Source organism: Drosophila montana, unplaced genomic scaffold (genome assembly GCF_035044405.1).
Source record: "Drosophila montana isolate Dmon_TW-CO22-7 unplaced genomic scaffold, ASM3504440v1 contig_1624_1, whole genome shotgun sequence".
NCBI classification, from domain to species: domain Eukaryota; kingdom Metazoa; phylum Arthropoda; class Insecta; order Diptera; family Drosophilidae; genus Drosophila; species Drosophila montana.
Window position 1 is genome coordinate 2625607 of NW_026996559.1, and position 14947 is coordinate 2640553.

Below are 14947 nucleotides of genomic sequence, written 5' to 3' on the forward strand. Positions count from 1 at the left end.
GGTGACACAAAATTCATAGCTTGTCCTTGTTCCAAAGTGGTTCATCCTGTGCACAGCTGATTTTATGTTACGCATCCGATTGTTATCGAATGCATGTTATGAGTTGACCCATCGGGGGTGCTACTGATAAGACACCCATGTTATGCATATTTGGCACATTATTTATATAATATATGTATGGAAACCATCTTTATTTGTTATTTCATTTTGTTACCTGCTGCCGTTAATATCAGTCACGGCCAAAGCGCGCACGCCCGCAAAACCAGGCGTAAATAGATACATATGTATGTATGTATGTATGCGCCGCTCAGAGAGCATCTCGTTTCACACTCATTCTCCCCTACGAGCATCGAACGATGAAACTAAAAAAAAAAAACAATTAAAGCGGTAGTGCGGTTTAAACTAAGCACAGCACAGCACAGCATCGCAATCGCAAAAAAGTATATGTATATATATATATGCATATGTATGTGTATGTACGTATTACATGTGTAGGGGAGAGTAGTGCAGATAGTTCAGCGTGATCGAATTGCGTCACATTTGCGTTCAGTTTGAGTTTCCTTTTGTGGCCAGCATCCATTGACGGCGCCGGTAGCAATTGAAATACGGCTTTGTTTATGGGGTCTGTGTGCCAGTTTCATCAATCCGCTTCCGTCGTCTTGAAATTCGCAACTTGGCGTGGGGAATCTTATGGGTTTGGGTTCCTGAAAAGCGTGGCACGAGTTGAAAACCATTTATTGCAACACAAGAAAATAAACGGCTTTCAGTTTCATTTTGTATATCAGAGTTTTATTTTCAATGTTTGAAGGATTCAATAATTTTCTGTTTGCATCAGCAAACATGAAACTTAAAATTTCCACTAAGGCACGGCGGTTCCGGTTTGTACGACCATCCTGGCTCGTCTTGGCTATCCTCGCCAACCCAAGCGACCTGCCATCGTTTTTCAGTTCCTGTAAACATAGAAATCAATTAATCGAAAGTGCTCACCCAACTAGAATAATCAGCTTAATACGACTGCGGCAGAATCAGCAGTCTGTTGAACGGTTTTCAGCTAAAACTAAACAATGTATGTCAGTAGAATCAGCCAATTCCAAGAATCTTAGTATAATACAAATAGAAAATCGAGCACAAACAATTGGCGGCGATGTTCTGGATAAGCAGAACTGCATGTTTTTCGAAATCCTTGGATACTTTTCATAGAGGACAGATCGTGTGTTCCTAACCAGTGGTGGTTGAAGAGGATAGGGAGGGGGAGATAGTATCAATTAGAAAGCCACTTAAGACAAAGATAAAAATAAAACGGAAGAAAAAACGTCTACGGAAAACGTTTACGGAAACCGCTTTTTATCATTGGCCATTCTTTTCATATAGCAATGTCTAGATCGGTGTTTCCATTTCAAGCCATTCTTTATGGTTTCCAAAGTATGGTATAAATTATAATTAAAGTTGAATGCGTGTGGACTGTTATACCATAACGATTTAAAAAGGAAGCGCATGGAGAATATATTGAGAACAATATTTTTCCATTTTCCAACGACAATTAAAACAATTAAAAAACCATGGAGCATCTGCTAGTAATAACAATCGAGTTTCAAAAATATATAGAGCATATTCCAAAAGACAATTTTTTAAAAACCCAATTGCTTGCGTTTAGCTCAGATGTTTGGAGGTGCATACTTAATATTCACATAAGTATATTTGTGCGGTAAATAGCGATTAGTTTTGGAATTATACAAATCTGGGATAGACGGATCAGTCGCCATGATGGGTTATAATACTTGCTTTGGATATATCGTAATAGTTTGTGTTGATGAAGAAGATAAGGATGCCAAATTCCGAATCCGCTCGAAATTCACTTGTGTTTAATTGTTTGTAGTTCCGAAATCCAGGATTTACAAATAGATGATCACACTTTGAAGTTCTCAATGTACATCAATAGTAATTGATACTTTTAGTATATAATGCACGAATTCTTATTTCAAAATTGATTATATTTAAACGTTTTCCCCATCGTAATCCATTATTGAGAAATTGTATAGGAGTCAGCTTAAAAACCAAGATATTTTTACCATATCTCTTCGATAAAGTGACAAAATGTCTATTTTGTTTTCAATATGCTGCATAATTCACAAGTAGAGACGAAATCAAGTACGCAACTGTAATTCAAATTAGGTAGGTTATAAATATATACATATATGGAGGTTACCAAAAATAGATGCCTGCATACATTTTATACGCATGCAAATATATGGAAAGTCACTTGAGAAGCTGGAGAAATTTATGCGTGATAGCTTTTATAAACACATCAATGTTATTCACTAGGTAATAGTATTCACTACCCCAAGCAAATGTTTGGTTTTTTTTTACATTGAATTAAGTAGAAATTCTACTGCGAACTCACATTGTTCGTGTTTGCAATAACAAATACTTGGGACTAGAACTGCAATATTTTTATTATCGTATTATTCCGCTGAAAGCGTTGTGTGCGAGTTACGCGACAAACATCTGCAAAAAGAAAACTACGTTTTGAACTAGAAAGAAATTCAGATGTTCGGCCTGCCGAAAATGAAATACCCTTGCAGACTCCAGACAAATTTTCGGAATTGATGTGGAAAGACGAGGATATGAAACGAACAAGATTTTGGAGGATTTAAGCCGATTTTCCAATCTTAAAGATATAAAGATATATAGTGTAGTTTTTAATAAAGGTGCAACAAACCTATTTTCAAAGGTTCGGTCCATAGCTCGAACCAATTCCTCGGTTGGGTTCCACATCTATGAGGCAAATTGTGAATCGAACCTTTCCATGTTTTCCAATTACTATTTAATTTACTTATCAAAACCTAGTTGATTCTTCATATTCGGAACACTATAACTATTGCGAGCGCAATGTCAAAAACTAACCAGCTTTGGAATTAACCATTATTTTCAAAAATATTGTTCGCTTCAGGCTTGGATTCGGCTCTGCTTTATTCAACTAATGCGGCTTGAAGTTCGTTTCATGTAAAACAAAAAAAATTGGCATTCCGTATTTAAACCGAATCAATTTTAAATACTCATCAGAATTCACCCATACTCGTCTGTTCTGTACTTTGTGGAGTACTACTCACACTCCTTGTGGCACTCGGACTTGATCGTATGCGCGTTTCTTTTTTTTTTGAGTGTTTATAATGTTAAGTACAGTATTCAAATACTGAGATTAAACAGACAACAGAAATATATGCATATAAAGACTTGGATGCTTGTGCATAAATACATATTCTTAAGGGGTTCCAAATACTTTGAGGACCCTCTGCAAGGGTAAAAACAAATGAATTCATTCAAACGTTTCTAGACACACATGAACACGCACACACACACGGTTCACATAATATCTCAGCACTCCCGGCTAAGCCCCGTGTTTATTTGTGGCACATAAGAATTGCGAACCGTACATACCTTTTTCTAGTCGGCTATATTGACTCCAAGTAATAATTTTTTCTTTTTGGTGGAATGTGTACACCCCTTCTCTGTTGTAGCGAACGCTTTGTACAGTTTCACATCATATTTATAGAGAGCGTTAATGCCCAGTTCTCTGTTGGAATACTTGCTCCGAACTTTATCGTAAAAAAGAAACTTACATTGTTGCATATTCGTAATTTCCCACCAAAAGTTATTTGCCCGATAAGCCATAGATAATATATTCCCATCATTTTCATTTTCATACCCGTTCAATGCTCAAGTCCTTATTTTCATAGCTCTTATATATAGAATATCATGAACATGAAAACCTTTGAGCTTTATAATCAAAAAATCACGCCGATATTCCCAACAATAAATCGTTCCAAAAAGACGATGGCTTTGCTACTTGCTGCTGCCACAGAAAATTTATAAAAATCTTATTATATTTAAATTGACGACGAAATTTTAAAGAACGAACAATGTTCGTGCCAACAATTTTCAAATTTGATCTGTTAAAAATTAGCTGCAATTATGAATATTTCAGGTAATATACAATTATTGAAATATTCAAAGTCCGCTTCGATTTTGCTGCTAATTTGTATTCTATATGAGATTCTTCCAACCGTTTTCATATTGCTTGGTATATAGAGTGTTTTTTAAGATTTTTTAAAGTACCATTAGGGTGACTTTTCGTGTCGATTTGGTAAATTTCCCAATTGAATTTACAGTCTTTTCGAAACACCCCCAAGAAAATATACATAAAGCATTTATCAACATAATTCTGATTATGTTATCATTTACTTATTGTCTTTAAGTAATTGGATCGCAAATTGCTGCGATTTAATAATATAGAAATATATATAAGTAATAAAGTGAAACAGGACTTTGGCAAAAAAAAAATAGACGAAACATAATTGTAATAAAGATCAAATCCATACTGAAATAAGCCAGAAAAAAAAATAAAAAATATGGAGCCCCAGCCAACACAAGTTTAAATATCTTCAGATCGTACAGATATATATTTATAAATATGTGTCTATAAAGATTCCCCTCTCCGCTCAAGCCCTAGCTTTGCGAGTCCCGTACCATACTCACCATAATTGATTGATGTACATAACATTGGAGAAGATTAGATTATCTTTGTATATATACATCGCATATACTTATATTTTAGATAAATATGATCAAGACATGGATGCATTTTAAGAATAATACAAAGAGAAAAAATATACTAAAGAAATTATGTTTTACATATAGAAGCTACTAAAAATGATTCATATTTAAATGTTAGATTCTATGTACTGGTTAAATTTCACTTGTCGCCCGGATAAAATAAGTATTTTATTCTTGCTTTCCATTCATGGCGGCGTTTTGTCTTGCACTCGGTTTTACTTTTATGTATGATTCTTTATTAAAAGGACTTGACGATGACATATTTGACAAATAATTAAATCAAATCATAAAAGTTTTGGGTGCAGCAGTTGATTATAGATTGTATTAGATTATGTATGTTCCATAAGTTTTCTTGTTTTGTTTTCTCTCTTTTTGTTTTGTAATGTTTTGCAATGAATTTTCACTAAAATAAGTGAAATGTGTCGAGTGTACTACGTAAATCAATGCAATCTGTCGATTTACGTATTATCCATACTGGTCCATGCATTATATCGGCTGTCTAAAAACGACGTCGTCCCCATGGAACATTATTTCCGCCATTATTTCCACGTTGATTGCCGCCTTGGTTCATATTGTTAACCCCAAATTCAAAAGCAGCGAAGGAGTCCTATTCGAGCAAGGAAAGTACAATTGTTCAATTGAGTTGTTACTGTTTTTGACTGAGTAGAGGAACCCAACTTCAAACCAAAAATTAATAATAATGCATAATTAAAAAGTATAACACCCCCTTGTTAGCCCCGCCCGCATATGCCATATGGCACGCTCTCCTAATGCAACCACAAATTTGCGTGCCACACGCAAATATCGGGCTGCTAAGAAGGATAACCATGTTGCGCGACATGTTAAAGCCATTTAAAAAGCCTCCCCCTTACATATATAAAGATAATGCTAAATATGTGATTTCCATGCTTCAAAGCTGGGCATCATTATCAGAAAAAATTAAAACAATTTGACTTTAGCGAGTCACGCATAGAACAAAAAAATATATATATATATCTATATGCGTGTGTTGTATATATACACATATCACATTTACACATTTAGTTACTGAATGGGATAATGCTAAATACTAAGTTCTACATGTGCTATTGTTGCCAAAGATTACGCTGAAGACCATTGCTAGTCTGCCATATATATGAGGTATATAAGTCAAGCCCCCATATTCCAATTCCCGCCCTGACCAAAAAAATTACCCTTTCAATTTTCTATCTACATGAGTGAGAACAGTCATTGAAATTATATAACCATTAATGAGAGTCGGCGCAATGTAACGATTATGGTATGTTAATAGGCGCACATCTTGTTCATATTGAAGTCGACTATATGCCATATGCTATATAGCAGCTCAATACTACGTCCTGTACGTGTACATACCTGCTGCTGGTTGTTTGCACCGGGTCCGGCATTGTTGCCAGCCATGGACGAGTTGTTATTACCTGGATGCAAATACGACAAATGATTACAACAATTTTAAATGCGTCAAGTCAAGTCAAGGATTTACCTCTGAACACTTCGAACGGGGAGTTGCTATTGCCTCCGAAGTTATCAAAGTTTGAATTGCCGCCGCCGCCGACACCACCGCCACCACCACCGCCGCCGCCGCCACCGCTGTTGCCACCGCCGAAGCCTTCCTGTTGATCAAGCAGCGAGTTTAGCTGCTGGGCCTGCATAAATAATGTGTTCTCCTGCTGACGACGACGCATATCCTCCTCCTGGCGCACCATACGGCTCTGCATTTCGGTCTGGTGACGACGCATGGTTTCCTCCTCGCGTTTGCGCATCTCCTCGGCCTGTTTCTCGCGCATTTCCCATTCCAGTTTCTTGCGCTCATTATCAGATTCGCGTTTTCTTAATTCTAGAAGAATATTCGAGTATTAGCTGCCGAGTTAAGTGCTGGCTAAAGATTAAGGATATGATGAAACCAGTAACCAGGAACCATCCCGAACGCCTTGCCGCGACCCATAAAACATTCTATTTTAAATTTCATGTATACAGAATTATATACATGGGTAAATTTACAATTTGTTAAGATAATGAAGGATTCATGTGGGAATGTTGTATCTAGCATACAGTCATCTTCGTCATTTGATATACATATACCCACAAATGCTTTCTACAATAACAAAACGCTTCAGATATATTAAATTTTTTTAATATTTTAGAATCCACCCACCCAGACATACAAGGCTAGAATAGCCATGTTATATATATCCCTAGTTAATGGTACAAACATATTTTCTATTGTTTACCAAAAAAAATTCCATGGCTTCCCAAAATTATACATAGAATCGGGCTGGTACATTGAACCATATAGATAAATTATTATACTGCACTAATTCTGTACCGAACAGATAAATCTTTTAAGCACAGGCCATAAGCACTGGCCATTTCAGCAAAACCACAAGAAAACACGAGAAGCTACTTTTAAGTCCACCAGCAACAACTTGCACATATGAACGATTCTTCATCTAATATATTGGCAGTTCCAGAAAGTCTATTATGACCAAAATTCAACACGTTTTTTTTTTTCGTTTATAACCAAAGAAAATATACTCAAATTACTTTAACTTAGCTGTCAATGCTCAGCCGAATTTGCAACTCTTTTAAGGGTTTTCAATCTTTTTAATTGCTGGTTAACAGACATCTAATGTGGGTTTCGCATACCAATGCAAGAAGGTAGAAAATATATAGCTCAACTGACGGTAATTATGATGCTCAATATATTCTGAGATAAAAAATGTATTAAACAAAATTTGAAATAAATTATTAACGCAAAAAAAAAACCATAAAGTTACGTGTGTCCCGTAACGTTCATAATAGCTAGCATAAAAAAAACACTAATGATATTCCGCTAATGGTATTCTATTAAATTGCATTAAGAATCTTGGCGTCAAGTTAGAGACTTGCGTTTTTATAAATTTAGACGCAAACCACTCCGATGTATAATCCGTAACGGGTTACTATTAATGTGCTAATAGATTTTTTTACATTAAACAAGGAAATATTTTGGTAATATGCTTTTTAAAAATCATCGCTTGATTTTGTTTTCTATTGTTCATATTAAAAACGCACAACTAAATGCGTGGCCCTGGAATTGCCCTTATATAAACTTATAAAATATTTAAAAATATATGTATTATGCTTAAATGTGGTTGCTGCATCACATTCGACATTGCAAGAACGCAAGAAATGTAAACACAAATTGAAGTAAGCATAGTGATTGTAATTACAAAAGATAACAATAATAGTTCAAATGATTTACATATCGACAGACTCAAATGACCCCCATTCATTAATTGTCCGAATCGATATAGCGAATCGATATAGAAATGTATTAAAAATCGAAATATTGCTGTCTAGCAAAGCAATTGAAACGGTAAAAGCTGAGAAACTATCGGTAAGAATTCGCTCGATAGTTCATTGTTGCACTACACAGCTTGGGTATATTCACAGAATGTAAACATAAAAATGTCAAAAGGTAGCGATCAATAAAAATCGATTTATCGATATTCGATATATTTAGATAGTTTTTGTCTAAGCAATTGTTTTTATAGTTTGTTTTACAACTTTATCACATCAATTATAAAAAGCTTTAACCAATTAAGAATTTGGTTGCGCTTTGTGAGTGGAGTTTAAAGTAGAGATTAATTGAGGAAGAGGAACGAAACGGACTTATTCCGTTATTTTCGTTTCTCGTTGATTTGAAGGTTGATCCATTTGGGAAGGGTATCACTCTTTAATAGAGATTGTGTTAAAACTTCGGCTAGCCAGAAGTTGAATATGTATTTGATTTAGATACTCGTATTACCCTGTTATACTAACCTTGACGCAAAAGCTCTGTTTCTTGCTCATAGCGAGCATACTCCATCTGAGCATCAAGTTTTTCTTCTTCCATTTTGAGCTCACGCTTGAGAGCATCTTGCTTGCTTTTGAATAGATCATGCAACTGTTTCCATCTGGAGCCGTACTCGTGCTCAAATGAATTTAGATCGGCGAAACGGGGCCCAACGCTGCGCTCCTGATTGAACTCTTGCAGCTTCTTATTGAGGGCCTTCTCGGGCAATCCGTCGTTGTCATCGTTAACATCCATCGGCTCCACCAAGCACGGACGCAACGAGGCCGTTAAAAAGAAGCATTTCTCATTGCACAAGCGCAGACAGGCGCTGGCCGATGACTTTTTGGCAAACTCAACGGTCCCCTCGCCCAAATGCTTGCCACGATCGTCGACTGTAATACTGGCCCGCTCAATGGGCCCAAATATTTCAAAGGACTTGTAGAGTAGCTCGTTTGACACGAACGGTGTCAGATTGCTAACACGCAAGATGGTTGCGTTGGGGGCAAAACGGACGCGAAGCTGGCGACCCTTGCGCATTGAACCGTCTAAGGCGCGCTTGGCCTTTTCGGCATTAATATGATAGTCAACCTTAAGGAATGTAAAGTTCTTTTCAAGATTGGAAAATATCTCGCCTATTTCGCCGTACGGCTTAAACATTTCGCGCAACTCCTCATCGGTAATGTCATTGGTCAAATTGCCAACATAGAGACGATTGCGTCCAGAGAACTTGGTCTCCTGGGCGACTTCGATCGGTGGTAGCTCATGTGTGGGACCACTAATGCTGCGTAACCGTTGGGCTATAAAGAAGTCATCGCCGCGCTGCGAATTATTACCGCCGCCAGAGTTTTGTCCTCCGCCGCCACCACCACGCGATCCGCGATTCCTATCGCGTCCTCCTCCACCTCCGCCGCCGCCACCACCACCACCTCCACCACCACCGCCGCCGCCGCGAGCCCTAAATGCCTGATTTTGAGCATGCGCATGAGCTTGAGCTTGAGCCTGGGCCTGGGCCTGAGCTTGGGCCTGAGCATGAGCTTGAGCTTGAGCCTGGGCATGAGCTTGGGCCTGCGCTTGAAGTTGTGCCTGGGCTTGGGCAGCTGAATTTGAATTGGATTGATTTGCATTGTTAGCTTCGTTAGATTTGTCATTGAGATTTCCTCCGTCCGCTTTTGGTGCATCTGTTGTGGACTTTTGCTATATATGTGTGTATTATATATATTCATGTGAGTATATAAAGAAAGAAATAAATGTGATTTACACTACGCAATTGTTTAACTACAGTTCTCTTTAACAACAAACAAGCCAAGTTATTGGCAAACAAGTTCGCTAAAGTTTTAACAAGCACTTGGCTGCTGCAGTTTATCTATTATAATTTATTTATGTCTAAGTGCGTAAAACAGCATATATATAAAAACGCTTACATATCTAGAGATATTTATGGTTTAAATAGTTTCCTCTTAACCCAACCAACAGAATTATGCCTTACAGTTTAGAGAAATACCATACATGTAGTATGTTTATGCTTAGCACTGTTGCCAGCTTTTGATGTTCAAACAAAATATAAAAAAAGGGATATCTAGCAAAAAATAAAAACCAATTTCTACAGGACAAATTAATTTGGTGACTAACACCTACTAATCTGGTTAAAAATTTTTATTTCAAAATCTTTCAACTCAATAAGCTGAAATTCTAATAGATTAATATACACGTGTCGAATTTGCAAAATTAGCCCATGATTCCGACTTATTTTGATCATAAATTTTGAGCTCATTCACAAACGCCGCGGCGTTGTTATCAACTGCCGCTTTAAAAAGTATCTGAATCAAATGTAAAAAATGGCTGAAAATAGCTAATTAGCTTTTTCGCGCACAAATTAAATGAGGTTCCTCGCACTTGCCATTGACGTGCCAAGAAAATAGGTTACAATTTCAACTGTTTCCGGCTAATCTCCGTAAATAGCCTAATTTAGCTAGAAAAATGCTGAATTGGCAACACTGGAGCAGCCGTACTTTGAAATTTCTGGAAACATTACAATTATAAAACAACTGTTTAAAGTTACTTGTACGCAACGATATAATAGAATATTAAAAACCTTTTATTTCCATCGCATTTAAAATATTTATCTTAAGCGGCTGTCGCAAGACTTGCCACATTTTCTAGATTGGAGTACACTGAATAAACAAGAATATTTCGAATATGCAAATATCATCAGAAAATATTCGCAAACATCAGCATTTCGCTTTGCAGATAAGCGGAAAAAGGGCAAACACACTTATGTATGTTTGCACACACACGTATAAGTTGGTTGCAACATGAGGCACAAATGTACCAAAGCTGGTATTGAATTAATGAAACTTTTTTTTCACAAATCGTAATTTCTTTTTTTTTTGTGTTCAATAAAAAGTTGAGCAAGTATTTTTACATTTGCTTGTATTTTTAAGAACATTAAGTGCATGTGTAAGAAAGATTTAACAAACCAGAAATTAAATATGTTGAAATAATTTACATTTAAATACGTTTTTCGTATATGTACATGTTTACAATTTGTACTTTTATCGAATACGATACAATTTCTTGCAATTTTTGGTGCAAGATTCCTAATCAGATGGCAATCGTGTGCATACAAACACTTTGCTTACCATACCGTTATATTTGAAGTTTTTCCCCGTTTTACGGAACCCCCAAGCACAAAAAGCGCATGAGCATACTTGCAGAACATAGCGCTTTTTAAAGAACAGTTAGATCAAACACGAGGATGGACCAAGTCATTGAAACGGTTTCAGTTTGCTTAACAAACTGTGACAAAAGATAATAATAAAAAGGTTAATGACATATGTACATACAAACATATAAATGTGTATGTGCGAACCACATATGCATTTATTAATATATTAAAACGCCCACCCTTAATTCACACAACGGTTGTTAACAAAATTCTCAATATGGTTACCATCCATTTGCCGGTTGTATAAAAAACACACACAAGCTAATAATGCGGCAAGCTAGCGAGACAACACAAGCTGCTTTAACTCGAAAGCCATGGGTGCGAACGAGATGAATGATATATCACGAACATACTGTACGACGCAAACATATACACGCGTACTAGTGTACATAGGTTGGTGTATGCATGTGTATGTTATACGTATGCCATGTGAATTGTGCAGAATACTCTTGTAGAACGCCAAACACAAAGAAATACACAACTATCTATTGCTTTGTAAATTAAATTTGAATGCAAGATCTCATCTCATCCACCCAAAAATATACAAGTAAATACATCTGTATGCGTGTATGCATACCTTAATATTGTGAAAAAAAAAAGAAGAGAATCCCAAATTGAAGGAAAAATTCTAATGTTAATATGTATCCATATAGCTTTCAGCGAATATAAGTAATACAGTAACATTTCGTTCCCAATGACTTTTGCCACGTTTTTGCATTTAAATTTCACACAGCATCTTAGCATAGCCTTAGGCCGCCATTGTAATTGTATATGCTAGTACTTTTCGAGTGTACACACCACGCGCACAAACATATGTACATACATACAGACACTAGTCTGGAGTTATTTGTTTTTGTACAACATGCAAAAACACGATCATCTAGGCCGTTTAATAAACTGGTATTAGAAATTTGCCGCCGGCAGTAATCAATCGAATTTAATGCAATTTCATTATTCTTTTATTACACATTGTGTATGTATGAATAACTTGTGTTCATATGTACTTACGTTTTGATTCTGATTTTGAAAATTCGACCTATTTTGATTGCCGCCACGATTGCGGCTGCGATTTCCACCTCCGCCAAATCCACCCTTGTTTGCGAAATTTTTATTTTGATTTTGGCCACCTCCGCCGCCGCCACCAACACCTCCACCTCCACCTCCGCCGACGCTACCACCGCCACCATTCTGATTGCTCGGGCCAAAACGTTGCCGTTTTTCTGCTGGGCCACCGTCTGAGGCACTTTCATTTTGCTTCTGTGGGCCGTGTTTGCCGATATTTTTATTCGGTTGATTATTAGCTCTGGCTTGGCGCTGTGGCAGCGGTGTTGAATTGCCAGAATTGTCCATTTTTGCAGAATTTTCCATTACGAGATTGAGGAAAAATTATTTTAAAAAAAATCAATTACACAACCGTCCAGCTCCGTACAGAAACTGAAGCGTAATGAAATGACAATGATTGTGGGAACGAAACAGTTCTATATCTGTCAGGGTTGCTTTTGTCGCTTCGATCTATCGATATATAACAGTGATGTGAGAACACTCGAGATATTATTCCCTTAGCGAGTTGAAACCGATAGTAAAATAAAACAATTAAAAAAAAAACGTTAAATATATTTTGATTGACCATGATAACTTAATCCAGTTATATATAAATATATTTAAATAACTTGCCCTCCAAACCGCTTTTGTCTCGAGACTAAAAGTTGAATAGCATATATTTACATTTTTCTTAAAATAGGTCTTTAGGCCTAAGGACTAAAAGCAACCCACATAGGAATGGAACTAATTTAAAGAAACTACAGATAAAATTGGTGAGCAAGGTATATTTATTTAGTTTATACTCTGAGTTTATATACAAAAATGATTATTTTTGAATTTCGATGAATAAAATATAATGGTTTTTGAAGTGGGATGTCCAGCACTCTTAGGCAATCTATTATAAACAAAAAACTAGTAAATTAATAGGTGTTTACTTTTAATAATAGTTTTACTTACCAATTTCATAGAATCCCTTTTTAATGTATTTAAGAAACATTTCTATTGGAAAATTTAGAAGCTTGCGACGAAAACATTCCAGAATTGCCAATGTAGCGCAAGTGAGCGCCTTCAACTGTAATCATACAAATATATTAGCTTGCCATTTAAAAAATAAATAATTAACTTACCGTTGCAAACACAACATAGTAGACAAGAGTGGTCGGAAACAAGAACAATATTGCAGAAAAAAATATTGTTGCAAGGTATAGCTGGCGATTCATATAGTTATGAGCTTCAATTCTATCTAAAAACAAAAAACGTATAATAAATATTTATCAAAATAAGAATGTCTATTTTAATGGCCTTACTTCTTAAGATATTATAGCGATTGCCTCGTACCACTTGCCATAACACCGTCAGCCCTTTTACTTCCACGTTATTCAATCTGAAAAAAGTAATTTGGTAAAATGATATTTAAATAGCGTATTCTTAAACTTTGATTAACTCTTACACTTTGGTGTAAACGTAAAAACAATGAGCATGTAAGCCAACAATTGATATTAAATCGGCAAGCAATGCTATTTGATATGTAAATCCTAAACACCCAAATGCCCCGATGGCAAGGAAAACCTGCCGAACAATTGGTTCGATCAAATCTGAAACAATTGAAAAATAATAAGGTTTGTGGAATAATGAATTATAATTGTTAATTATTGCATACCCAAGAAGGTGGACCACAGTTCAATGTGATATTTAAAGCAATCAAGAAAAAAATTATTCAAATGTATGTTAAGCTTGAGGCCGATTGGACTACCTTCCAAAACCTTCAATAGACTATATAACTGGTGTATAATAATCTGAAAATAAGAGATTATATTACAGTTACAGCAGTGTGTCGTCAATAAAAACGTAGAGCTTACGTGGGAGATCTGAATTAGGAAATCACCTGGATGAGAAACAAGCGTAAACAATACCAACATCAAAATAATGCCCAATGCTCGATCTATCATAATATTCGACAATCTGGAACTGAAAACAAAATATATCAATAAATAAATTAATTAATATAAATAAAAAAATGTTAAACAAATCTTACCCCGTTGTATAGATCGATTGCCATTCCTTATAGTGTCTATAAATTACTGTGTGGGTTATTATACTATTTATAAATTTGTTTCCAACAACATATTGAAACATTTGCATTGGAATATTTGCAAGCAAACATAATGACTGACTCCCATAGAACCACAAATCATTCGATTTGCGGAACGTGTCTGGATTTGGTTGGACCAACTGGGCCAGCATATAGAAATCACACTCATCATTAATTTGATTCTCCCTTGTCCAGTGGGCGAGGGTGTTGTTTTTTTTGACAACTAAACTACGTACTGTTTGTTTATCGTAAAGTATTATTTTTATTTGGTTAAGATTTTCGGGCGTAATTCCAGTAAACATAAGCGAGACGTTCGGCGTATCATTGCTGTAAGTGAAGCATAAGACCACATCATGTGAACGGCAATAGTTACTGTCCGCATAGGAGTCACTGCACAGGATTGATCCCAAGAAACGCATTTTATTTGTGTCCAAGTCCAGTTTATTGTTGTCAGCATCTACCACATAATAAACTACGACATTGTCCTCGCTAATATGTAGCTGCCCATATAAATTGCAGGCCCGCTTTAGATAGAAGTATTCAGTTGGTAAAAATATCTTTATGCTCATAGTTTTTAATAAAACCGGCAATAATTGACCTCATAATACAAAACAAAACAAAATATATATATAAACATATG

At 36.0% G+C, this 14947-nt stretch overlaps 2 protein-coding genes across 4 annotated transcripts; both read right to left on the minus strand.

Moving 5' to 3' along the window:
* Nucleotides 1–767: 767 nt before the first annotated feature.
* nonA (no on or off transient A) lies at nucleotides 768–12619 on the minus strand. 2 transcript variants are annotated; one of them, XR_010438312.1, is made up of 6 exons: nucleotides 12183–12619; nucleotides 8437–9643; nucleotides 6116–6469; nucleotides 5989–6050; nucleotides 2720–5221; nucleotides 768–950 (listed from the first exon to the last, which is right to left on the minus strand). XR_010438312.1 is itself a non-coding variant. In XM_064699752.1 (5 exons), exons 1-5 carry the CDS (start codon nucleotides 12540–12542, stop codon nucleotides 5114–5116), a joined length of 2091 nt encoding a protein of 696 aa, XP_064555822.1. In that variant the 5' UTR covers nucleotides 12543–12619; the 3' UTR covers nucleotides 768–5113. The 2 variants fall into 2 exon arrangements, 1 of the variants encoding a protein (XP_064555822.1); XM_064699752.1 differs by having other exon boundaries at nucleotides 768–5221.
* Nucleotides 12620–12985: 366 nt separating this feature from the next.
* PIG-Q (phosphatidylinositol glycan anchor biosynthesis class Q) lies at nucleotides 12986–14928 on the minus strand. Of its 2 annotated transcripts, XM_064700088.1 has the most exons (8): nucleotides 14251–14928; nucleotides 14075–14183; nucleotides 13876–14011; nucleotides 13666–13810; nucleotides 13523–13599; nucleotides 13343–13458; nucleotides 13173–13287; nucleotides 12986–13110 (listed from the first exon to the last, which is right to left on the minus strand). In XM_064700088.1, the coding sequence occupies exons 1-8, from the start codon at nucleotides 14874–14876 to the stop codon at nucleotides 13013–13015; spliced, it is 1422 nt and encodes a 473-aa protein (XP_064556158.1). In that variant the 5' UTR covers nucleotides 14877–14928; the 3' UTR covers nucleotides 12986–13012. The 2 variants fall into 2 exon arrangements, 1 of the variants encoding a protein (XP_064556158.1); XR_010438355.1 differs by lacking the exon at nucleotides 12986–13110 and having other exon boundaries at nucleotides 13343–13454.
* Nucleotides 14929–14947: the final 19 nt, after the last annotated feature.